The sequence below is a fragment of the Pterocles gutturalis genome, unplaced genomic scaffold, assembly GCF_000699245.1.
Source record: "Pterocles gutturalis isolate BGI_N339 unplaced genomic scaffold, ASM69924v1 scaffold12451, whole genome shotgun sequence".
Classification (NCBI taxonomy): domain Eukaryota; kingdom Metazoa; phylum Chordata; class Aves; order Pterocliformes; family Pteroclidae; genus Pterocles; species Pterocles gutturalis.
Window position 1 is genome coordinate 909 of NW_010100546.1, and position 24,285 is coordinate 25,193.

Genomic DNA, 24,285 nt, shown 5'->3' on the forward strand with positions numbered 1-24,285 from the left:
TCAGCAGTGAAAGGGAGTGGCAATCCATTACACAAGCCTCCCATGCCCTAGGCAAACAGGAACTGTAAATAAGATGTCCATTGCCAACAAAATAATTTCTCCTGTCATTAAAAAACTGTGTTAGAGGACAGATTTCTCATTCCCCTGAGAGGCTGTCCTTAGGAAAGTTTCAGCAACATTTTGGGTTGTGAAAAAAAAAAAGAGAAAATTCATTTTAAGTTTCTTTTAGCAATTAAGAGGAGCTAAATCACAGCCTGGAGACAGGCATGTAGGAACCCAAAGCAGCATCACAAGTCCTGCATGCTACAATAGCCCTTCAAAGGCACCATGGAAAAATAAACCCATTTCCTCATCCTATCTTGGTTTTGCATGGCATACAGAGCACCTGTGGAGACAAGAGGGAAGTTACGGGCTTGTCCTGCTGCCTCTGGATAGGAGTGCCACTCTCCGTGGCTGCTCTATAGCACTGTGAGCGCATAGCAGTATCGCAAAACTGCACATTGCCACTGTACAGATAAGCAATAACGAACTAACACGAGCAAGCCAGACACTATAAATAACATTTCTCCCTTTAGGAAAGGGAAAAGGAGAGGTTATTGCTAATTTTGCTTTTAAAATACGTGGAGGCTCGTACTGTGTTACCAGGCTAAAAGCTGTAAGTATATAGAGAAATACTGTCCCTTCTTTCCAGGGGTTAACTTCTTTCGGCTCTCTTTGAAGAAAAACACGAGAAGCACCAGCACAGGTACAGCTACCTCACTAAGTGAAAGGCCAGACACTGCTGGAACAGGAGCAGTGAGCGTGCGGCCAGCGCAAGGACAGGCAGGGTGGCCAACCGAGGGAACCCATGATGTTCCCTCCAGGCTAGCTCATTCCCACATCCCATACAGCCACCTGCTTTGCAGACGTGGCAGCAATGATCACCCGGGTTAAAGGGCACAGAATCAGTGACTCAGGGGCAGAGCTAGCCCATTAGCCACAGATCGGTGCCTGTACGAGAATGGCCAGAGTGACTGTAGACAGCTCCTTTCATGGCTTTGCACCGACATCTCTTCTGTCCCACATGCTCCTGGCCCTTTAACTACCTCCCGTGCTCATTGGTTGGTTGGCGCGCGGACAAGGGCCAATCAGCTGTCTGCTTTAAGCCTGGCGGACCGTGTGTGTCAGCTAATAGCAGAAGCTGTTCTTGTTGCTAAGAGCTGAGGGTAAACGGGCTGGTAGCGGTGCGGGGCGGATGGAGGCGGCCGGTGAGGAGCCGCTCATGGAGGCCCCGGCGGACCGCTGCTGCTCTTCGGCCGAGGAGGCCGCGCTGGAAGTGAGGTGGGGGCTGGCTGGGACAGCTCCACACACGGCACACGTTCCGGAGCCTTTTGGCCCTGGCGGCGTGCCCGGGGCCCTCTCCTGTGCCCCCCGGTCCAGCTCCCTCCCCCCGGGTCAGCTCTGTGTAGCGGTCAGAGGACAGGTCTAGCAGGGAAAGGAAGAGAGTCTGCTGTGTTGTGGGTCTGTGTTAGGGCAGCTGGGGGTGGAGAAGAGGGAGAGACACGCTTGCACTGCAGCATATACGAGGGACTGAGCCGTTGGTGGATTTGGATGAAATTTCAGTTCTTTGCCCTTAGCACTGGGAGGGTCTGAAATGAGAAGTAAGCAACCCTGACTAGTTTTAAGCTTGAGCTTGATGAGTTGATAAGAAGTGTGGCATGTGTTGTTGTCTTTTCCTGTGTAGTGGTTTTTGCAGAACGCAGTCCTGATGAACTCTTTGGCCATGCCTTTCTTCTTAGTACTTGGCCTTGTGAATCCATACAGTTCAGTTTTCTTCATGGCCACATCTCTCTTCTGTTTTACCCTGACTGCTTCAACATCTAGAATTTCTGTGGCTGTTCCATACCTCTTAAACCCCCCTCTAATCTTCTGCCGTGGCTCTTAATTTTCCTGGTATTCAGCATCCTCGCTCCTGCCTTTCTCTCTCAGCATCTTAACCTGCATGACGGGTAATTTCAGATTTCCTTTTGCCACAAACATAACCCACACTATATACAGGAAAACGCTTCTCTTTCAGAGCGCTTGGTAATCCAACAACTTGGTTTTTGGTTTTGAACAAACAGGAGCTATAGATGAATTAAACCCTTCCTGCCCTATCTCGAGTGAGACTTTCACAGCAATCTAGGATGTGTAGACATTTTTCTATGTACTGGGGCAGATGTTTAAACTTCCTTGCCCATTGTAAGTATTCCAGCAGTTCCATCAATGCTTATGGCTAGTATGGGACATAAATCTGTAATTATAGGTGCAGTACTTTTTAGTGGAAAGAAAATTTTTTTTGTTCTAGTAATTCTTTCTAGTAACGGGAGAAATGGGCTTCAGCCTTAACCATTCTGATAACTGCAGAGTAAAAAAGATACCATCTGAAGCATGTCATTGCTATTCAGGAGAGGATCCTTGTGCAAACTGGTGTTGCTTCGAACAGCCGTGACCCAGGTTTTCTGCTTTATGAAAACACCATTATGAAATGAAAACATCAGGCAAAATAAAAAAGAATGTAACTGTTTTGAATGTGAAGCAAAGCCCATTTCCATGAAATAGAAAAGTTTAAAGTTTGCCTTTCTTATAAATCAATGTTAGCAGTACTAGTATGTATATCAGTTTTAGATTAAAGTGACAAAAAATACCTTGCAGTGGGTAATTGGAATGCTGTGGTTTTTGTCTTCAGAAAACACACAGAATTTTAACAAAACTCATGGTTTCAAATAACCTGTTTTGTATGAAGTAGGATTTTTCAGTGGCAAAATGTTTGTAAGGAAATTTCCAAGCAACTCTAATTACTTTGCCCCATCTACATTTTACCAGCTGGCAAAGTTTATGACTGAAATGCTTCTGAGACAATGTTTATACAGAACTGGAGACAGACACAGCATGGAAAGCACGTGGGTGAGCCATGGCTAATTACCTGACTCAGTGTGTACTGCACCAGTCGTAGCTGACATCAGATAACAGCCTGAATCCTTGTCCCCTTAAGCCTTTACTGGTTCTATAAGGATGATTAATTGCACTGTCATCCCACTAATTTATCACTCCATACGTATTTTCTAGACTTCATTTTACTGCTGTGAATAGAAGTTAAGAATACTTAATTTCCACTGATTCAGATCTAGTGTTGGAGAAAAGCATAGATCTGGTCCTGTGAGCATGTTCATAAAGGCCTGCTTATGTTCCCTGGCAAGTCGTACATCTAGTTCTTGTGTAAATAGTCCAGAAAAATACTCATCAGCTGAAATGTCTTCTCTTTGTTGCCATGGTATTCAGTTCATCTGCACAAGCACATGGTCGGTGTGCTCCCACTCCTCACGTACTCCTCTGGTGTGTAGTGAAAGAGGCCAAGAGCAGAGACTATTCAGAAAAAAATAAGGAGAAGTTATTGCTGGACATAAATATCTTAAAATGAGTCATTTTAAATGTTCCTAACTATGAAAGTCCTGAGGCTGTACTACAATCTTCTAGTAAGAGTACAGAGGATCAGCAGCTGAGCTGATCTTATGACTCTTATGTTCATTGAAGGAGCATCAAAATGCTGCTTGCAATTGCAGAGGACACAGATCTCTTCCAGTCAAATGCTCTTATTTGGAAGAAGAGAAAAGATGGAAAGTTTCTGAATGAAAATTAGAAGGGAAGGTGCTAGTGACGGTGTTGTACACAAAGGATATCTGTTACACTGCTGAAACTTTTCTGTCATGGTACTAGCAGGCTAAGTTGTGGCTCAGTCAGACACCTGTACTTAGTGGTAAATGCAAATGCCTTTGATAAGAGGAGCCTGATTTTATCCACACCCTTTCTGAAAAGGTAAAAACATCTGCAGGCAGTTATTAATTTGTTGGTACGTGGTAAGTTCATAAGCTGACTCCTCTTCAGTAATTTATTTCAGTCCTTGTGTAACACATACTGTTTACATTCCAAAGTTTTACCATGTTAAAGTACTGGATTTTTTAAAGGAGAACAGCCCTGGTTAGGTTCATATAAATACAAGCCGTGCCTTTGTATATTTTTTTATTTCTTTACAGAGATGAGATAAACTATGAAAGTGTAAAAAAGTTAAGCAAACATAACTGGGTCCCAGGTGTGGCTCGCACCTGGGTAATTCTTTCAGAATAAAGGTATACTCTGTTACTATGACATATGAGTACATAAACAGAGCCTGTAAACTGGCTAACTTTAGTGAAAACTGAAAGAAATAAAAGTGTTTCTCCATGCTTTTATGACAGTCGTTTGTGCTTCATCAGGGTGAGATCTTCGTCCTACTAGATCTTGAAGTTACTGTGGGTTTGCAACACCGGTATGAGGATGAGTCTAAAAAATCATGAAGGTGGTCAGAGGGCTGGAGCACCTCGACTATGAGACAGGCTGAGAGAGTTGGGGTTGTTCAGCCTGGAGAAGAGAACACTCCAAGGGAGACCTTAGAGCAGCTTCCAGTACCTGAAGGGGCCTACAAGAAAGCTGGAGAGGGACTTTTTACAAGGTCATGTAGTGATAGGACAGGGGGTAATAGCTTAAATATGAAAGAGGGTAAATTTAGATTAGATATTAGTAAGAAATTCTTTACTATGAGGGTGGTGAGACACTGGAACAGGTTGCCCAGAGAAGTTGTGGATGCCCCATCCCTGGAGATGTTCAAGGCCAGGCTGGATGAGGCTTTGAGCAACCTGGTCTAGTGGAGGGTGTCCCTGCCCATGGCAGGGGGGTTGGAACTTGATGATCTTTAAGGTCTTTTCCAAACCAAACCTTTCTGTGATTTTTCGATAAATCTCAAGCATCTGTTCAGTGTAACTTAGGCTACAACATTCCCTTTATCACGATATTCTGTGTAATGTGTGTCTTTGATTAATGTTCTAACATTCAGTTGCTCTTTCTTAAGTTGGGTTCAGGGCTTCTCAAACAAGAACCTTGGCTTTGTCAACAATCAAACTGTCTGCTACCCTTGTGGCAATTATGTCCTCTTCCTGAATATTGAAACAAAGAAGACTACAGTACTGCAGTGTCAGACTGGCCAGGTGGGAGCCCTTGCAGTGAATGGGAACAGTCAAGTGCTGGCCTTTTCAGACCGGAAGCTGAATCCCGTCATATATATCTACAGTTTTCCAGAACTGAGTAAACTGGCAGAATTAAAAGGTAGCAGTGTGGTAACCCTCCTTGTCACTATTTCATTAAAACAGTACTTAAATCGTCCGCTTTCTGAAGGGTTTTTTTTTAATAAGACTTGAAAACCAGTGTGATGGGAAACTGTCTCATGACAAGATGCATGGAAAGAGTTTTCCAGTGCACTACTTTTAGTTAGGCTTAAGCTAGGGAGGAATATGACAATGCAAAATGGAAGTGTAACAAAGGGAAAATAAATGGAATGAAATAGAATTCATTTTAGGAAAATATAGTCAGAATATAAAAAAAAAAATTCATACTGCAGTACGCTTCCAAGCAGACTGCTGAAAGCCACAATGAGAAACCTGAGATGTGAAAGGAATGAGGATTCTAGCAGTTAAACTTTGGAGTCTGCGATCTAATGTATATTTTTGCCTGCTCCATAATATTCCTCTCCTTAGTTAAGTTCCTTACCCTATCCGATTTTCAATTTCCTTGCCATATAAACAAGGATCATACTACTTGCTTATCATGTATATGAATGAAATTATGACTGCAAAGGATTTCAGGGTACTTGGGGGAAAAAATACTTTACAAATTTGAGGTACTATTAAAAAAAATGAAAAAATTCCAAGCAGTGATACATAGGGAACATTTTTATGATCAAATCAAAACAATCTGGAGTAAAGCAAAGGAATCAGGGGCCTGAAGAATGTTTTTGAAGAATTGGATATAAAGGAACTGAGAAGAGTACTCTATCTGTGATAGTATCCAGTAAGTCCGGGGCAATTAAAAACCATGTTCTTTATTTTTACATTTCAGGTCATGCTCAGCTGGACTACACCTTACTTGCATTTAGTTTCACAGGCCCATATCTAGCCAGTTACTCTTCAATCCCAGAATTTGTTCTTTCAGTATGGTAAGAGTAAAAAAAAAATCTCTAATACCATTTACATTTAATTCATATTTTTTTGTGTGTGCTGTTTTAGCATAAATTAAGTTAATAAATGTAAAAGACACACTGGTGGCCTTCATAACTTCTTTTTTTTTCCTGATTGATCATTGCCTGCAAACTTCCTGTACCAAATTTGTTCTTTATTTTCTAGTATTAGTAGCCACTAATCAAAATGTTACTTTGCTACAGATGTCTTCTACCTTCTTCAAAATTTTGTGTTTTGGAGTACTTGTAAAGTCTTCAGCATCAGTTAATTATCTGTTCACCCTTGGAAGTTGAGTACCATCCTGTTTATGAAAGAAAGTTGCCTGCTGAAGAGGAAAAACGTTCTAAAGCCAGTTTCTACTTTTTTGTCCCCCTGGACCACTCAGTATTCCTCTTAATTACTTGTGCTTGATCTTAGTTCTGTCTTATAGTTGTCCTCAATGTTTACACTGCCACATGTCACTGGTTTAGATCATAATTTTCTGCTCATTTTCATTAAAAGAAATGCTATATAATACAGTGTAGATACAGAAAGTTAGAATATTTAATGTTTTTAATTGTTCTGTAAAAATATAATCCTGCTCTTGCCTTCATTGCCAGCAAGCTTCCATTGACTGTGGAGTCTGAGCACTTCTTCAAAACAAATGGGGAGGGTGGAGTAGGTGGAAGACAAGTAAGGACATGTAAGGAATGTTCTGTATACTCCCAATTTAATTTTTCTGGTACAACAATTATTGAAGAACCAGAAACTCCTGTAAATTCAGAATTTAGTACTGATAGTAGATACTATTACAGATGCCTCTTCTTTATCCCTTATGAAGAAGAATAATGTTTGCTGTGAACTCTGATAGTACACAGTAGTTCAGGGAGGATATCTGTGTGTATATTACAGTAGAAACCAAGAAGACAGCCTCACTGGCCTGAAGAGTTTACATGCTTATCACTTAGAGCAGAAATAATACATGTGGTCTAATGTGTCCATTGTATGCACTTAAGCAAAAATCCACTGTCTTGAAAGACTTCTCTAGATTGTTCTTAAAAATTGAAATATATAGAAATATTTAAATGCTTTAAAGTAGTGGCAATTTCTGAGGCCAAAAAATTTAAACCTATTTGAGTCAGCATGGATATGACTATCAGCAGCTAATTGTCATAAATGAACTATCCTAGATTCCAGTCAGAAAGAATTTAGTAACAAAGTAGAATTACCTTGCAATGTTAAATTTAGAATTGATAATAACTTGAACAGAGATTCAAGAATTTACTGTGAGATCAGGACCTTCATTTTTGCAATTGGATTATATCGTTCATTCCTTGTAGGAATGTGTGTGCACAGATAAAAGAAGTCTCAGTATTTAGCATTCTTAATGTATGATTGTAATACGATGATTGCATTTCCTGTATTTGAAGCAGATAGTTTGTAATCAGAGGTAAAAGAGATGTTTTCAAAGTTATGTCAGTCTCAAAATATAGAAAGCCTATGGATAACTAAAAGCTGCCTTTCATCTGAGATATTTTATCCCTAGATCTTTATTATTTTCTGTTCAAAGGAGAGGCTTAATGCCAGATTCTTTTTCAGATACATGTACCATATAGTTTCAGAGCTTAATAAATTCTCTACAATAAAAGAGTGTTGGCACTGTCAGTTAGGTATGAGATGAGAACACACTGACAGATCTTTAGAGAGCTACCCTGATATCTTTTAAAGTCAGAATAGCAGCTTACAGCTATCTGTAATTTTAATGAGAGTTACTATGTATGTGTGAATACTTGTCATTTTTTGCATATGCTATCAGTATTAACCAGTGTCTTGCATCCTGGACTGTTTCTGTGAGTGAATTTATTACAGGCCAAAACAGGACTAGTAAATCCATTTACAGTAGTGTGTGCATTTTAGGTTTTTTTTCCTCTCAGCAGTAATGACAAATACTAAAGCTATAAACGTTATTTAGATGAACAGTCAGATATATTGTCAAAGAAATTAAGAAACAATTTTAACCATTTTCTTCAAATGTTGTTAATCAGTTCTTGGACAGCATCTAAAAATGCACATGCAGGCAAGAATTAATCTGGATAATGGAGAAATATGCAAATTAGATGGTGAGAACATAAAATAGGTTACACTGGACAAAAGAAAAGTCAGTGGAAAGCAGATTCCGAGGCTTATGTCAGCTATACAAAACAGCCCCATAGAAATTCTGCCCTGTTTTGTGCTCAAGTTAGTAAATGCAGCCATAGCTTGTATGTCAGCATTGACAACACAATTACTGTATTGTCTAAGTAATCATCCATTGATAATCACAGGGTGAATGTGTTTTATTTCCTAATTATAATACCTTCTAACTGCAAGCCTGCAAACACTGTAATCATTATTTTATGGATTGAAAAAGCAAGGCTGAGGTCTGGGGTGCTGAAGTTAATTGTTTGGGCCCATTCAAATATTCACTGATGGAACTGATGAGAAAAAAATCCATGTCTCTTGACTCTGTTGGTCTTTCCACAAAAGGAAGTGCATGATAATGCTTCTGAAATGTCAATTCTCAAATTTATTTCACTATTCAGTCTTTTTGTAGCAGTATTAATTTTATGTGTGGCTAATTAACCACCTCCTTTTCATTCTCAAGAGGACCTAACTTGTTTGACAGAAGAAATATTTTGTCAGTGACAAAGTATTTGTTTTCCAATCTTCATGTTGAATGTTGGTCATAACCACATCCAGATCTTTGGCTTCAAGGTTTTTGACTTATTTAATGAATTTGATTTTCTTTTACTCTCCTTAATGAAGGAACTGGCGAGAAAATATCCTCCTGTGCAGTGAGTCTCAGCCAGGGGTAACAGCAACCTCTTTAAGTTTTAACCCTGTGAATTGGCAACAACTATGTTTTGTTAGTGAGAGCTCCGTTACTATCTGGCATATTGAAAGGAATAATGACGAGCATCACCTTAAGCGACAGTAAGTGTAACACCCTTCAGGTTAAGAGAAAAATCTAGAAGTATATTTTAATAACAAAGACTATCAAACTAAATCTGTTTGCAAAGAATTTGATCCAATTTAGTTCATCTAGAAATTGCAATCAGTAATTTGCTAAATCACAACCAATGTGTATCTGTCTAGTCAAGTGAATTGAATTTATTATTTCATTTCTTAGCACTCATGCATCCAGATTATGCACATCATGAAGCTAATACTGGTCAGCTGCTTTGGCACCCTCTTTGGCAAAAAATGTGCATGACTGAATTAAGAGGTAGTGCCTGGACTGCTTTCCTGCAAGTGGCTCTATGTCGAATGTTCCTTTTGTAACTATGAAATGACCAAATTTGGATCAAGTTGCTTCCTAGTAAGCATAATTAAACAATATGTTGTTGTAATCACAAATTATACCAAAAGCAGGATCAGTTTTCTGTGTGATTTCCAGCTTGTGTGGCCAATTTACAGGTCCAGAGGGGATGGCTCTGTCAATGCACTTCACTGAGCACGGCAAACCTAGGATCTGTTTATGCTAAAATGTTTTTTTGAGGCTGGTATAAAAGCAGTGTGTATCATTCAAGTTGGAGTCCTTGAAGTATAACACCTGTGCTGTTTCAGTGGCAGCTACTCTACAATTCCCAAGTATGCTTAACCTCATTAACTATGAATATAACCAACATATTGCCATTGACACAGTTATTCTAGTGAAAGTATAGACAAGGCCTTAATTTGCCATCTGAAAAGAATACTAAAGGGTTTGTTGCCTGTTGTCGTTACAGAGTACATGTGAAAATACACGTCTACTTTTTCCTCACTTTTCATTCAATTCAGTAGAGGTTAAACCTCCACTGAGAATTGTTTATTTTACATAAATGTTTTCCAAGTCATAGATCGACATGGTTTGTAAGCTATAGAATTCTCAACTCCTGCATTGTAGCATCATACACTGATTTCCAGAGTGCAATAGGCGAATGCTACTACTAATTTTTCATCATTGTTAAACTTTCTCCAAGTAAACATTAAGCATGAATCCTCACAGCATAGGCAACTTAGGTATGTGACTTTATTAATCCTCGTTAATGAGGAGACAGTAACATGGAATGGTTGTTTATACAAGGCAACAAGAAAAGGCACTGGGCTAGAACATGGCAATCCATTTCTGCCAGTGAGGAACATTCCTCTTTAGCAGTAGAACTGCGATTACTTTTCAGTGAAATGGTATGTGCCATGTAGAATTATTGCCTGCAACAATCCTCTTGCAGAAGTAAAGCCCATTAGCTGAGCTGGTGTCTCAAAGTTTTGAAAACATGCTTCTCAGTTTTGTATCAGCATTTATTATTTGTAATATTTCTTCTCCTCAGAAAGTGTCTTTTGCTTTTTCACAGCCCTGTGAAACTCCCTGATGGACAAGGGTCCATGAGTCCTCATAAGGATTTGTTTTTCCCAGTTTCTTATAGTGAAGATCAATACTATGGCCCTGATTTGCCAGTTTCAGCCATTGCTGGACTGGTGGGAGATGAAGCAGAAACATTCATGGTAGATACTGATTTTTTTCCTTTTTACTATTCCAATTCATTATGCTTTTTGGGCAAATAGGTGTTAATGAATTAATAATTTTAATATCTGTTAAACAGGTACATCCCAGTAAATAGGTCTGTTGTCTCAACAATATTTTTGAAATCCATTTTGACAGGAGACTTACAAGATACACTGCTGCTGAACAGTGTGGTCCAATGTAGAGATTTCGGACACAGGTCCTACCATAGTAATATATCAATGCAGTGGAGGTACTAATTTGTATCCCAGAAGCAGTGTAAGCATGTCAGCATTCAACCACGTCCACGCTAATATGACCTGCTTAAACCTGGAAAAACTATTTCCATGCTAAACTGATAGTAACCTTCAGGTATCCTTACTTCCCTTTGAAATTTGTTTTCTTTTTGACTCTGAAAATGTCTCAAGCTACGGAAACATTGAAGGCTTTATTCCAGACAGCAACCCTGGCTTCTGAAATACATTTCCATACCACTGTCAGTGTTGGACCTGCCCATTTGTCTCACATTTGATCACTTACTTGTTAGCCTCCCTTGAGAGGTGTTCTCCCTTCAAAAGTGTTCTCATTTTGTTTGAAATTTACTTTCACCTGACTACTAACTAGAAGCATCTGCGAGTGTGAAAACATTTAGTGTGCAAATCTGCGATTCTCTTCTAAGATTAAGACCATCAATTTCTATTTGGTGGCTTGTGATGAGACACCAAAAAGTACCATGCATAAGATGATACTGACATTATACTACATCTTTTCAGTGGACAGATGGAAATTCTGTATTCTCAGATTACCGCAGGTTTCTGCTGTAAACTTTACTTATAAAGCAGAATAAAAATGGGGCATGATGCTTTCCTGACTTCATCCTCTTTTCATGGCTTCATGCATTCAGATTTGCAGAGGTTTTTAACTGAGTAACTGCTGATGCCCTTGGTTTCCAGGACAATCAGTAACTACAAACAAACATCCTGTGCTGATGAGGATTACACGTGAATGGTTTATGTATCAGATTGCTTAGAACATGGAAAATGAAGTTAATGTGTGCTCATCAGTGACATTACCTTTTTCTTTTGCCTTGCTGCCTCTTGTATTGTGTGCAGATGATGAATTGCAAAAAAACCACTTTGTTCTTTAGCCAGTAAAGTGAATTACAAGAGGTATTCGGGAAAAAAGCAACTGCCATATTAGGTCTATAAAGCTTAATAGAGTTTGTCTGTCCTTGAATGGATGTTATTCCATTCAGGAACGGTGGGTTCTTATGCTTGAATTTGCAGAACCATGTTGTGAACTGTTCCACATAAAAAAGTTTGTGCACTCAGCCATACTAGATACCACTATAGGGTCTCTGCATTCCCATTTTTGGGGGGATTTTTTGTTCATTATAACTAAATCTGAGTCAGTTGAGATCAATGTTTTTCACGTTGATGTAAGCATTCAAAGTGGAGAACCATTTATTTAGTCTATTATTTAAAGGAGCTGTCCTCAACCTGTAGTCCATGGTCCTTGGAGGCTGCAGCCCACTCCTAAGGAATGTGTGAGGGGCAAGTAAGAAAAGCGAGCCCCTTGCCAGTGCACTTGTTTGCTTCTTTGAAATGTGTTAGGATTGCGTACTCTGGAACAAGATACTGAGGCTGGGTACGTACCACAGTGTAACCACAAAGGGGCAGCAGACTGAAAGGAATTGAAATATCCTACAGCTTTCAATCATTTTCTTTCTTGCCTTTGATTAAATTTTGTTTCAATATTTCTTACATTTGGGACCTGAGTTTTCTGAATATGCTTAACCATGACAAGACCACTTTTCCTAGTACTAACTTTGTTCTATTGACTTTTTATAAAACTTTTCATGACAAGGGTCCATCACAGTTTGTTTGTTTGTTTGTTTGTTTGTTTTTTCCCCTGAAGAGGTGCTACTCAAGAGGGAAAGAAGTGCAAAAAAAGACAACATTATTATTATGCACCACTGTACCAATGCACAGGTCAAGAAGCAACCTGGTTTGGGATTTATGTAATCTCATCCTAAGATTAACATATTTTATCTAGTTGATGTGTAAAGACAGTCATGACCGCAGGTACAAAGGAACATTACAGCAGTTGTCTTTACACAAGAAGCTTCTGATTCACTTCAGTTACAACCTTCACAAAGATTTGTGATGTTCAAGCCCCATAAAATCAGTGAAAATGCCTACATTAAATGTTTTTCTGGGTGATGTAAAGCCCCATTTGTTATAGATTTATTACTGTTAGTCCTATTTGATTTATAAAACAAATATTAATATACTTTATTTCTGTAACATTTTCACCTGAGAAATTAAAAATGCTTTGTAAGCATAAATAGAGAGTAAGTTAGTTACCCAGAATCATATAGCACGTCCTTGTCATATTTTACTGATGAAATCTAGGTACTTATGAATCTCTGTCCTTTGTTTTCATCACAAGTCCACCCATATTTCCTCTTTTTATAGAACAGTTAGACAGTAGTTGTTTTGTAGAATTATAGACTCTTCTTCTTTTTCATCCATCGTATTGCCTAGTGTTACTCACCATTTCTGCTCACATGCATGGTTCTTTGAATCTTCTCTTTTAAATGTTCTCCCAAGGTCCTCTTGTGTTCTGTTCCCGTCTCTCCCTCCGTGAATTCTCTTTAATCTGGTTCTATCTATCAAGGTATTTATATGACCCCTATTACTGTTGTATCTGAACAGGTCACTGTTTTTAATAATATTTGGTGGAGAAGTTCTGTTCTTCCTGTTTTATGGATGACGGATTTATGAGATTTATTTTAGCAAAATGGAATTCAAGGCATATGGGAAGCCTGTGGCAGGGATATTTCTATAACTAATTTGCAGATGACACAGAAGTTGACAGAGCTGCTTTATACAGAAATTTGGGTTATATGATAAGATAAACTATTCAAACAAAATACATTTTAGTACTACCAAGTATGCAAAACCACATGTGAAGGTTATGTCTACAGAGTGGAAGACTATTCTGAAAAGCAGTTTGAAAAGCATTTGTCAGGGTGAGGTCATAGTGGGTGACCCTTTCAATATGGGCTTCCAGTGCTATTCTGATGTTAAAAAAACAAATAAATCTAGGGGCTCAATGTGTTGAATTTTATCATAATATTATAATTAAAAAATCAGGAGATAACCTGGTTATGGTGGGTCAATATCTTTGCAAGGGTAGGGAAGATACTAGAGGGATTTCCAGGCTAGAGGAGAACACTGTAACAGGCGCAAATACTGGAGAATTAATCCAGATAAATTCAAATTTTAAAAGATATAATTTTTAAATGAAATACAATTCAGAATTTAAATAAGCTTCTAGGGAGAGAGGTGAGTTCACCACTGCTATCTCCAGTCATAGACTTTTCTTGAAAATGTTCTTGTTTCTCAAGTTACTAGCCCTCAGTGAAGGGTTAACTGAATAAAATAAGGCTGATGTTATATGAGTGGTCAGACTCTATGAGGTAATTATCTTTTTTTTTTTTTTTTTTTTTTTTTTTTGCTTTGAAGTGTATGTAACTGCTTGTACAGATATTGGACAATTATTGATTAAGCTTGTTTATTTTTGTGATGAAGCCTAGAAAAGATATTAAGCCTTCAGTGCTTCCTACTGCCCACTGCTGGACTGCAACCTCAGAAATTTACATGGGCTGTAAAGAAGGATATGTTTTGGCAATTGATGCTGAGACATGCAGTGTTTCTGTTCTTCAACAAAAACCCCTACCTGGTAAGAAATAGCTGCCTTGTGTGTTTTATTCAAGTAGGGAGGAAAGTGGATAGGTGAAAGCTTTTTTTGCTTTCTTCTGTTCTCCTAGTGTGTACGTTACAGAAATTGTAAAGCTATATTGTAGGGCCATATGTCTTTTATTAGTATGATAAATACTTGAGAATGTCTTTTGGACTTCTCTGTGTGTTTCTTTAGCACCCAATAATTGGCTTTCATTTTTCTTTGGAAAAAAAAAAAAAAGCTCTAAATACATCAAAACTGATAAAATGAATGATAGTTCCAGGACCTCAGATCTTATTAAAGAGCCCTACTAGATTAACATTAAACTATTAATATACCAGCTATGTACAGTCTTTTTGCTATTAGTTACATACCAATTATTTTATTTTGCATGGAATATTGGATTGTCCTCATTTGGTATGTTAGATAATGCTAGAACAGATCTTTGAAGACTCATGACAAGTCTTCAAACAACAAAACTGAATTCAATGTAACATTGCTTAATATAATTCCTTGAGGTCAGCTGTTACATAAACTATTTTCTAATGAAAACAAGGCTGTAAAGACTATCAGACTTTACTGCAGAAAGCATGAAGCACAGAGAGTGAACAGAGATGTCTTTGGCTTCAAACAAAGAAATATGCTTTTAATTTATTTTAGAATAGGAGGACTTGGTAAATGTCCCTCAGATTGATTGCAACTTGCCAAGGCAATTTGTCTGCCTTATATATATTCCCACCTGTCTTTTTTCATGGGGATCTTTGGCAGGCTAGTGACTGACTAAAGTTTCTGGCACCAGCAGCCCATTCCGTGCCTTCTTTTTTCTGGGAATCCTGAGATCTCTTCCCTGCTACCTGCCACCTACTACCCTTTTGTACCCATTCAGAGGGCTCCCAAGGTGGAGGACAGCAAGGCACAGTCAGCATAAAATGTTCTGGCAATGGCAACCTATACCCTATTGTCCTTTGCTGGGATGGAAGGTGTCAGTCATACTGTGCACATGAAGTTCACTGGTTCAGTCAGGTCTAAGAGGAGTACTGGAATATGTTTCTTCCTAGGCCTAGAACTAGGTAATATCCAGCTGTAGACCAGCATAGAACTCTTTCTCTAACAGACACTGAATCAGTGTTAATAGACAGTCTGGTAATAACCTTGTTTTCTTATTTGGCCATGTAATACATTATTTTTTAAGCTGCAGTAAGTGTCCCTGACTTTTACAAAGTGCTGTATCTTTGTTCAGTTTTGATAGTTAACACAGAAATGAAGGGCTGCTCCTAAAAAACCCCAACAAACCAGCATTATTTCTCTGCTATTGAGATTATCAGAATTTTAAGTTTATCAAATCACGAAGAAATCATCAGCAAATAAAAAGCTGAGGTCTGACCAGAAATGTTTTAGCCAGTTCAGCGGAAAGCAACAAGAATATATTCCATTCAGGCTTTTCCTTGGCCTGTGTATCCTTCTTTGAGTCCTGTCCTAAAACTGTGTAACAAAAGTGTCCGTATTCATGCTGTACTAAAGCTTCTGCTTAATTTAAAAGATACTGCAATCTGTATCTGGGCTTTTGTTCAGTAGACTGGAATACAACTGACTTTTATTGCAATATTGACATATAAACAAGGTTGACATTATAAATTGTTTTCTTTTGTGCAGAATACATACGTAAAGTATCGGATGTGGTGTCGTATGTTCGTAGAGAAGTACAGAAGAAGAAAGGTATTTCCATGTTCAAATCAAGCTAATAGATTTTTAGTCAGCATCAGTGATGTCTGGGAGTAAAAATATATGAGTACAGGTGGAAGCCACTGCTCAGAAAACTCGTCTCACACTGGCCTCTGTAAGGCACATTAATGGCAATCTTTTATATTTTTACATGACAAATGATTAATAGCTTTTGTGCTAATAGACAGCCAAATTAATAGCCTCAGGTGAAACAGTGGCAGGGAAATAATTTCTGTTCATTCTAATTTAAACTGGAGTAAGTGATGCTAGAAGAGTTTCTCTACTGCTAGTTTTAGCAACTTTTTTTAAAAGCTACAATCACTTGTAATTTAGTTGAGTCAGGATTTGGGGGTTTGTTTCAAATGCTTTGTTTTTTGCTCCACAGTACAAAAAAGATATTCACATAATGGACAAAGTTCAGCATAGGGCCACAAAGGTTATTGCTGAGTCTGAGTACATGACATAAAAAGGTAGGCTAAGAGAACTATGTTCAGCCTGGAGGAAAGGAAATGGGGGATTCTACCACTGCTTCAGCTACCTAATGAAAGATTACAGAGAAGATGGAACCAGACAGGCAAAGGACACAGTTTGCATCAATGGAAATTCTGGGTAGATATTAGGAAAAATAAATTAGGTAGTCAGACATTGGGACTAAGTTGCCCAGACAAGCTATGGAATTTCCATTTTGAGGATAATCAGACCTCAGCTGGGTGTGACTTTGGACAACATGATCTAACATTAAAGTTGGCTCTGTGCTGGGCGGGAAGTTGGATCAGAGGACTTCTAGGGTCCCTTCCAGCATCAATTACTCTATGATTCTGTTATTGAAAAGCTTTAACGTGGCTGTTTAGCAGCCTTTACAAAATCAAATGATTTCTCAAATTAATTTCCAGTTCATCAGACCACAGTAGGACTGTCCCTTCACATTATGTATACCAGCCTTTCAATTCATTATGGCAACAAAAAGTGCAAAGAATATACAGCCCATGGAGCCTTTTTATTCACCAATACTCAATCATCCCAGATTTGAAGTTGAGACACACTGTTGCAATAAATTAAATTTGATCTTTTATGTTGGTTTTGTGCTCCCAGGTGGCAAACTAAAGGATCTGCAAAAACAAGTTCTATTTGCTATGGCATTTTGTGACGAGGGGCTGTATGCAGCTGGAAGTGTAAGGCATCCTTTATGCTTTTAACTTACTCTCATTGTGTGAAAATCAAAGAACAATCAAATGGAGTATATTTGCAGAGTTTGCAGCAAAGACGGAAGCTAGAAAAAAGGGGACAGCTGCAGAACTATAAAGGTCCTCTCTGGTGTTGTATGTGTTTTCTTTGTTATGACTTGAGATAAGAAATCAGGAGCAGGGTGGGAAGAGATTCCATTTTTGTAGCCAAAGAAGCAACAAAAGCAATCTCATTTTTTAACAAAAGACAGAAAGGGAGGATAGATGAAAAATAGGAAAGGAGAGAAAATGGCAAAGAGAACTACCAAACTGTTTTACACAAAATCTGACTCAATATTTAACCCAAATTGACAATGCCGTTGTACATTGCTGTTCAAGAGTGGGACAAATTTTTATACTGTCTCAAAAAACCCAACATGAAATCTTAAGTATTAGCTGATGAGAGAACCTGTTGTTATCAAACATGGACTAAGACTTGTGTGAAAGAGCACCTTCATTTTTCAATAGATTTATTATCAAGGGTAAGAGTCCTCTGGATTTAAACATACTAGGGGCAAATGAGACCATTAGTGATGGGATACAGTTAAATGGGATACTGTGATGGGATACTGTTACTTTAGGGATTTTCAGAAGTTCTTGGGGTTCAGTTTGCCAGAGTGGGCTAGGATAAATGACCTAGACCTGATGTGGATTTGTACTTTTCTGCACAGGAGGGCATTTTATTCTTTTATCACATCAAAGATCTGCAGTATGAGGTGAAAATCTGCGCTGATATCTTACAACCCATATCCAGCCTCATATTCTCTCCTGATTACTCTGTAATTCTGCTTGTCACTGACCAGGTATAGGATTTGAGATAATAGCATTGCATAATGGGATGTTCCTGTGATTCTGTGTGTATGCTGATACTATTAGTATGAAATGTCTGTAATGTAATCACATGAATGAACAAGCTGTATTGCAGGTGAACTTAGTTCAACTTGTGTTTTTAAGGAAGGATTGGAAAGACTTTTAATGAAGCACAGAACAACTGTCTCCTACAGATGGTGGATTTTAAAGCGTCTAATGCCGAGATTTTCCAACAAAAATACTTGTGTGTGTCCAGTGGAGTACATGTTCAGGGTCTCCAGTGTGTCCAGGTCATGTGGGACCTACGGTGCATGAGCTCTAGGCTTGATGTGTGCCTGCACAGTAAGAAAAGTCTAGCTTGCATACATCAGACCTACTGTGGCTATGCAGTAGAGTTGTCTTGTCCAGAGATCTTACCTGAGGGGTCTCAAATTCTACCTGTTTTTCCAGACCTTTAATCATTTAAATTGGCATTTTTAAAGCTCTTCAAATGTTTTTGCGGGGGGTGTGTGTATGTATCGGGAGGTTCTGGGTTCAGGACAGCAGTGCAATGGTAACTCCGATCACACACTCTTGCTAATTTCATTCTCCTTTTATAAAACAAGTAGAGCAGTTCTAAAAGCTTTGACAGTATTAGTTATGAATTGTTTCTAAGGGGCCTTGAGATCTTCAGATAAAAACATATCTTAAAGCTTTATATTTTTGATTTTCTGTTGGTTTAGAATATTTATTGATTCCTGGAGTAACATGAAGTAGGGTGTTTTAAAATTATTTTATTAATGCAATTTTGAGAAACATAACTTATTCTAAAATTATCTTCAACTAGTGTAAATCAATATCATCCACTAAATCCAGCTGAATTCTACTGGGCACTTTTTACGTCAGTTTAGAGGCAAATATAAAACTCTAAAGAGCAAAGCTCAGAAAGATGGGTAGTTTTTGGTGAAGTCTTTGAAAGCTTTTAATTAAAAGTTTCAAAGTCCAGTGATGGATTATTTCTCTCTATTTGTCAGGGGACAGTCTATACTTACAAACCTGCCCACAGTGGAAAAGCTGTCAAACTCTTGGACACATGTAGCAGTTGTTTTCTGGCAGCTGATTTTCTTACTCCAGGGAACAAGTACTGTGTGGTAAGAAATGGTGTTCTTATATATAAGTATCTCTTTTCAGGTAACTAATATGTTGCTAAGGCACACAATCAGTAGCCTTGCAGAGATTGCTACTGTTGTGATATTTGTTACAGTTGTGTAACGTCTCATTAAAGGAAGTAAACTGCATTAATGCAGGTATGGCCCATAAAAGGATCAGAACTTGCTCTAGAATGGAGGGTGGATAATCACAGATTGCTAAATGTCATATTGGTTCTGCTGTTGATTTTTGTGGCTCACTATTGTTCAAGAACATAGCTGAGCAAAAGGTAGATTCAGTTCAGAGAACAGATGTGGGGACAAGAGATTCCTACTGATGTTTTCCACCTTCAGCACAAATTGGAACAGCCTGAAAGATGCCTTTGTCCTGAGTCCAGGGACAAAGGTGACCTTATTCATTGATCTCTCAGTTCTGAGAAATTCTTTGCTTTCGTCCCATGTCTTTGACTCCTGCAAGACATATATTTTGGCCAGCAAGTCTGATTCATCTCCAGCCCATGAATTCTTCAAGTAGCCAGACTAGGAACCCTGGGGTCTCAATCAATTAGGTTTGCTGAATCTCTTTGTTTGTCCTTATCATGGGAATGATCAATTTTACCTGACTCTGAATGAGTAATGTGAGGGTTGATTGATCTCTAGTCATACTTTAGTGTGGAATTATAAAATTGCCTGGATACAAGAACTCAAGCACCATTATCATATGCATCATTTGTCATGTGAGAAAACAAGACTTCTCCTTAACTCCTTTCCTATGCAAAGGAAATTATAAGGAGGTTTTTCTATTGCTGTCTGAATGGTGGGAGTGATAATATTGATCAAGCTTAAATGTTTCACCCTAGATTGTCTCATTCTGCTTAAAGACCATTCCTGTAGTTGCAGCAATTCACAAAAAATATTAAATGTTTTCCCTAGGCAGGTCTACCTTGCAGCAACTGGACTTAAAGGAAAAGCAAGATAATTCTAAGCAAAACTAGTAACCCTTGATCACTATGCTCAGATATTTGTTGAACTTATATTCTATAGAAGATCACTAGTCACTTCCAGACTATTTGGTTATTCCACCCTCTTTTGACTGTTTTTCTTCTGTTCGACAGTCTGTAACCATTTCAGGTGAAGTACAAGTTTGGTCCCTGGAAGATGGAACTTACCTCAGCAAGATAAACCTTGAAATTGAGGTACACGTAACCAGGAGCTTATGTAGTGACTGATACTTAAAATTTTCTTTAATATTTTTCAATTCATAGCATACTATTCCAGAAATTTGTATCAACCAGTGCTGAGGAAAGCTCCATAGTGTCTTTGAACAATCCATGAAAGAGATTTTTTAAAAATAGTTTTTCAGAATATTTCCTTGAACTAATCACATATTTAATCAGGCCATAAAGCAGAGGAAACATTTCAGCCTAATGTCCTAGTGATGTGCCTTTAAGCATATATTTGTAAATAACAATCTAAATTTTAGTGATATTACTTTAGAAAATTTTTATTTTTATTGAGTGTCAGAACTGAAAGAAGAGTTTCAAGTATATAAAAACTAAATGCCCTGACTGGTCTGAAATACAGGTTTTAGGAATTGAGTTGATAAAAGTATTTCAAACTGTTAATGATTTGTCCTGATTTGAGATGCATTCAAACCCTGAAATCTGACATAGTAATGAAAAAAATCTCTTTCTATAGTAGCTATAAACATAACAGTGCATTCAGTGTTTTATTTAGGTGGAACTTCCTTAATTTAAAATCTGGATGGTGGATATAATGGCTTTTTGTCTGAGGAGCTCAGAATTAGCTTTTGGCATTTAGATACAAAGCACAGGTAAAATTCTGATGATGTCTCTAAAATCCTTTCTCTGTCAAAAAAAAAAAGTTTTTTTAGATAAACCACTTGGGGTTTTTTCTCCAAGTTTTATGCATTTTTAAATAGTAAAAGAAATTGCATACGAACGTGTAGCATAACATATAGAAAGATATGGAACTGTTAAATACCTTTTACTTCTCAACTAGGCAACTACTATGGCTTGCTGTCCCTCCTCCAACAGTGTTGCTGTAGGGACCAAAAGAGGTCACATCTATTTCCTTGATGTTACCAAAGCTGAAGCTCCACGGGTTGTTCACAGAATTTTTCTTTCTGAATTTCCAGTGCTGTCTTTGCAGTAAGTATGTAGCAACAAGGGCAGGAATATTGTCAATTTGTTGCTTGAGTAATGCTGGTATTTGAACAAAATTATTGAGGTTTTTATTCTAAAAATAACAAAGTAAAATATTTTAACAGCTTCAATTTTTTCCAACATATTCTGAATTGCTTGCAAGAGCAGTAGTAGCAGGATTTATATGAGAGAAATATAATAAACCTGTATTGTAAGAAGGTTTAATTGTGAGCACTGAATATACTGATATGTAACATTCTTTCTGATAGATCACCATATGCAGCAGTTATGCATAAGTCCACATATCTGAATTCAGAGGGTTATTTCTCACTGAATATAAATTTGAGGTTTTGTTTAAGCCTTTCAGTCATCCCTTCTTATATGATGGATTTTTATTACCACTGTTAATTATTCATTTGCTTACAGTTCCAGAATTTACCAAGCCTCCTGTAATTAGCTCTAGTAATCTAAAAGGATCTCTTTGTTTGGTTGGGTTTTTTTTCAATTATTGAAAAATATGAGAATATTTTACTTCTACTTTTTAAAAAAAGAGAATGGATTTTGGACTGTTAAACTTTAATATAAATCTGCCTGTTATTTTCAGACTCAGGTGTGATTTCTTCATAGTTACCTAAGATAAAATACTAAAAATAGATACAGAAAGCAAATTATTCAAAGTCAAATCAATGCAAACAAAGAAATGGCTATTCAAGATAGTATCAAAATCTGTGTAGTAGTTTTATATTTTTAGAAGTGAACTTCAAATAAAGATTTAATAAAGTTGTTAACATAGAGTACTATGGAGTATCATTAGCTTTAGTTTGACCACCCACTCAATTAGAAGTTGCACTCATAGCACTGAGCTTTTTGTCAGCCCCTAACCCTGTAAACCTAGAAGCTGAAATTTCAGTTGCATTTATGCCCTCAATGAAGTCAACAGAGTTATGGGAGTGGAATTATTTGATCCTTTTTATTGACTGTATTGAACTGTTTTCTACTTGGATTTATATTTTACCTAGCTATGATCAGAGTGGCCAGTTCCTCATCGCTGGAGCTACAGAAGGACATATCTTTATTCTAGATGCCCGACCTTCAAAATTATTTGAAGTTCTTGGATATGTAGGTAATATATGTTAACAACATTAATCACATTGTGTTTTCACTATTTGCTGTATTTTAAGTACACTTGCTGATCAGACTAAGCCACTCTCCTTCATTCTACTTATTTTTAGGACAACTAAACATATTCTTCCCACTTATTTCCCAACCATATTTTTTCCTTGACAATATTTTTTATTTTCCCCTGTAATTTCAGTTAACAAATGCATCAATATTACTTTTCTTCCTGGGCACATATAAGTCACAGGGAAGACAATGGATTAGTTGAGCAAGTGATAACAACTCCAGCACAAAATAGTGCTGGCAAAGAATTTAAGACCTTTGTGGCTTACCATATGAGAACTTAGACTAAAAAACTGCAGGTCATGATAGCTGGGTGTAATGTCCTGTTACAAATGTCCACCCTAGACATCTTTAACATGGGGACTGCTAGAATTGTCAGCTTTGCTGGCTAATACTGAAGAATAAAAAATCTACCAAAGTTTGTGAATTTATTTATGCAGTCTCTCAATTCCAATAACATTATACTTACAAATCACATCTGTGCATACAGATCTTCATCATAATTTTAAGTATAAAGGACATTATTTTATCATTTTAATTGGTTTGACAATATAGCATTACATCTCCTTAGGTAATTTTCAAAATTTCCCTGATCATGTTCTCATTGTCTGGCTGGCTTTTTAGAGGAGGGCTTTTCTGTGCTTTATCTGACTGTTATCAGCAGCCAGCCTCAAAACTGCTGCAATTCAAGCTGGATGTAAACTCAGATATGAATGTTTAATGTAATAACAACACTCTGGTGCTTAGCATTCACAGCACTGATGCCTCAAGCTGAAGCTGTGTGCATGCAGTAGTTTCTGAAAACAGATTGTCGCTTGTCTGCCATTTTACTGCAAATTCAGAACAGTGTGGTTGAGCTGAGATGTATCCTGAACAGGGATCTGGTTTTGTTTCATGTGGTATCTTAGTAAAAACGATGTTACCATGATTCAGTAACAATTTGCGTCGGTGTTTTCTACCTCCTTCAGTGTTGGCAGATGAAGTGCTGGATATTTCTGTAGTTTCTGACTTCGAGAATTACTTAGTTGAAGTGGTGGTACTCCTTAATATAGCACAGGTCCACCGAACAAGACTGGAAATTTTTTGTCTGTCTTCAGCACTCACAAGAGGTAAGAATTGAAATATATACTATTTGATATTTTTATAAGGCAAGAACATATTATTACCGTCCCTTAACACAAAATACTAACAATCTTAATCTCTTTCTTCATCTCATTGGTACATTCTCCTGGGACACTATTTCTCATACAGGAGTCTGTAGACTTACAGTGAGCTGAATCATTCCAGCAGAAAGACTGTGATATTTTGTGGGAAAGCCAGGGAAGGAAGAAGTAATTCACTTGCAGAATCACAAAGCCACCACATAACTACTACTGCTACTGGTGGTTTTTGGTGGTTTTATTGTTGTTATTATTATTACTACCGTGTGGGCAATGCCCAAAGCCAACCATAAAGAGGCCTTGTGCTTGCATCACCCATGTGCAGAGTAGCGTATCAGGTGTTCAATGTGGAATCAATCCCACCAGCCTCTTCTAGGAATTACTATAGGTATATAATAGCTCAATAGGAAAAGTTTAAAGGTTGATATATCTCAAAAAGTAATGATTCCCTGTCTTCGTTATAGCTTTGCTATATGAAAGCACCAAGGAAAAAGTGTGCTTGGTTGGTAGTGGCACCATGCTCTTCCAGTTTATGTCTCTTCCACCTAAGAATTGCCAAATAAATATAGTTTGAGGTTTCGAT

At 37.8% G+C, this 24,285-nt stretch overlaps 1 protein-coding gene across 1 annotated transcript in view; it reads left to right on the top strand.

Annotated features, from left to right (window-relative positions):
* Positions 1-691: 691 nt before the first annotated feature.
* CFAP43 (cilia and flagella associated protein 43) overlaps positions 692-24,285 on the top strand; it is a gene marked incomplete at its 5' end in the record, with an annotated part of 46,511 nt that continues 22,917 nt past the window's right edge. Inside the window, 14 exons of the mRNA XM_010080286.1 lie at positions 692-806; positions 4,904-5,168; positions 5,958-6,043; positions 8,850-9,017; positions 10,418-10,568; positions 14,163-14,313; positions 15,967-16,029; positions 17,128-17,207; positions 17,930-18,061; positions 19,082-19,198; positions 20,311-20,391; positions 21,218-21,366; positions 22,380-22,483; positions 23,511-23,651. Coding sequence (XP_010078588.1) covers positions 692-806; positions 4,904-5,168; positions 5,958-6,043; positions 8,850-9,017; positions 10,418-10,568; positions 14,163-14,313; positions 15,967-16,029; positions 17,128-17,207; positions 17,930-18,061; positions 19,082-19,198; positions 20,311-20,391; positions 21,218-21,366; positions 22,380-22,483; positions 23,511-23,651 — 1,803 coding nt within the window. The remainder of the gene's footprint in view (positions 807-4,903; positions 5,169-5,957; positions 6,044-8,849; positions 9,018-10,417; positions 10,569-14,162; positions 14,314-15,966; positions 16,030-17,127; positions 17,208-17,929; positions 18,062-19,081; positions 19,199-20,310; positions 20,392-21,217; positions 21,367-22,379; positions 22,484-23,510; positions 23,652-24,285) is intronic.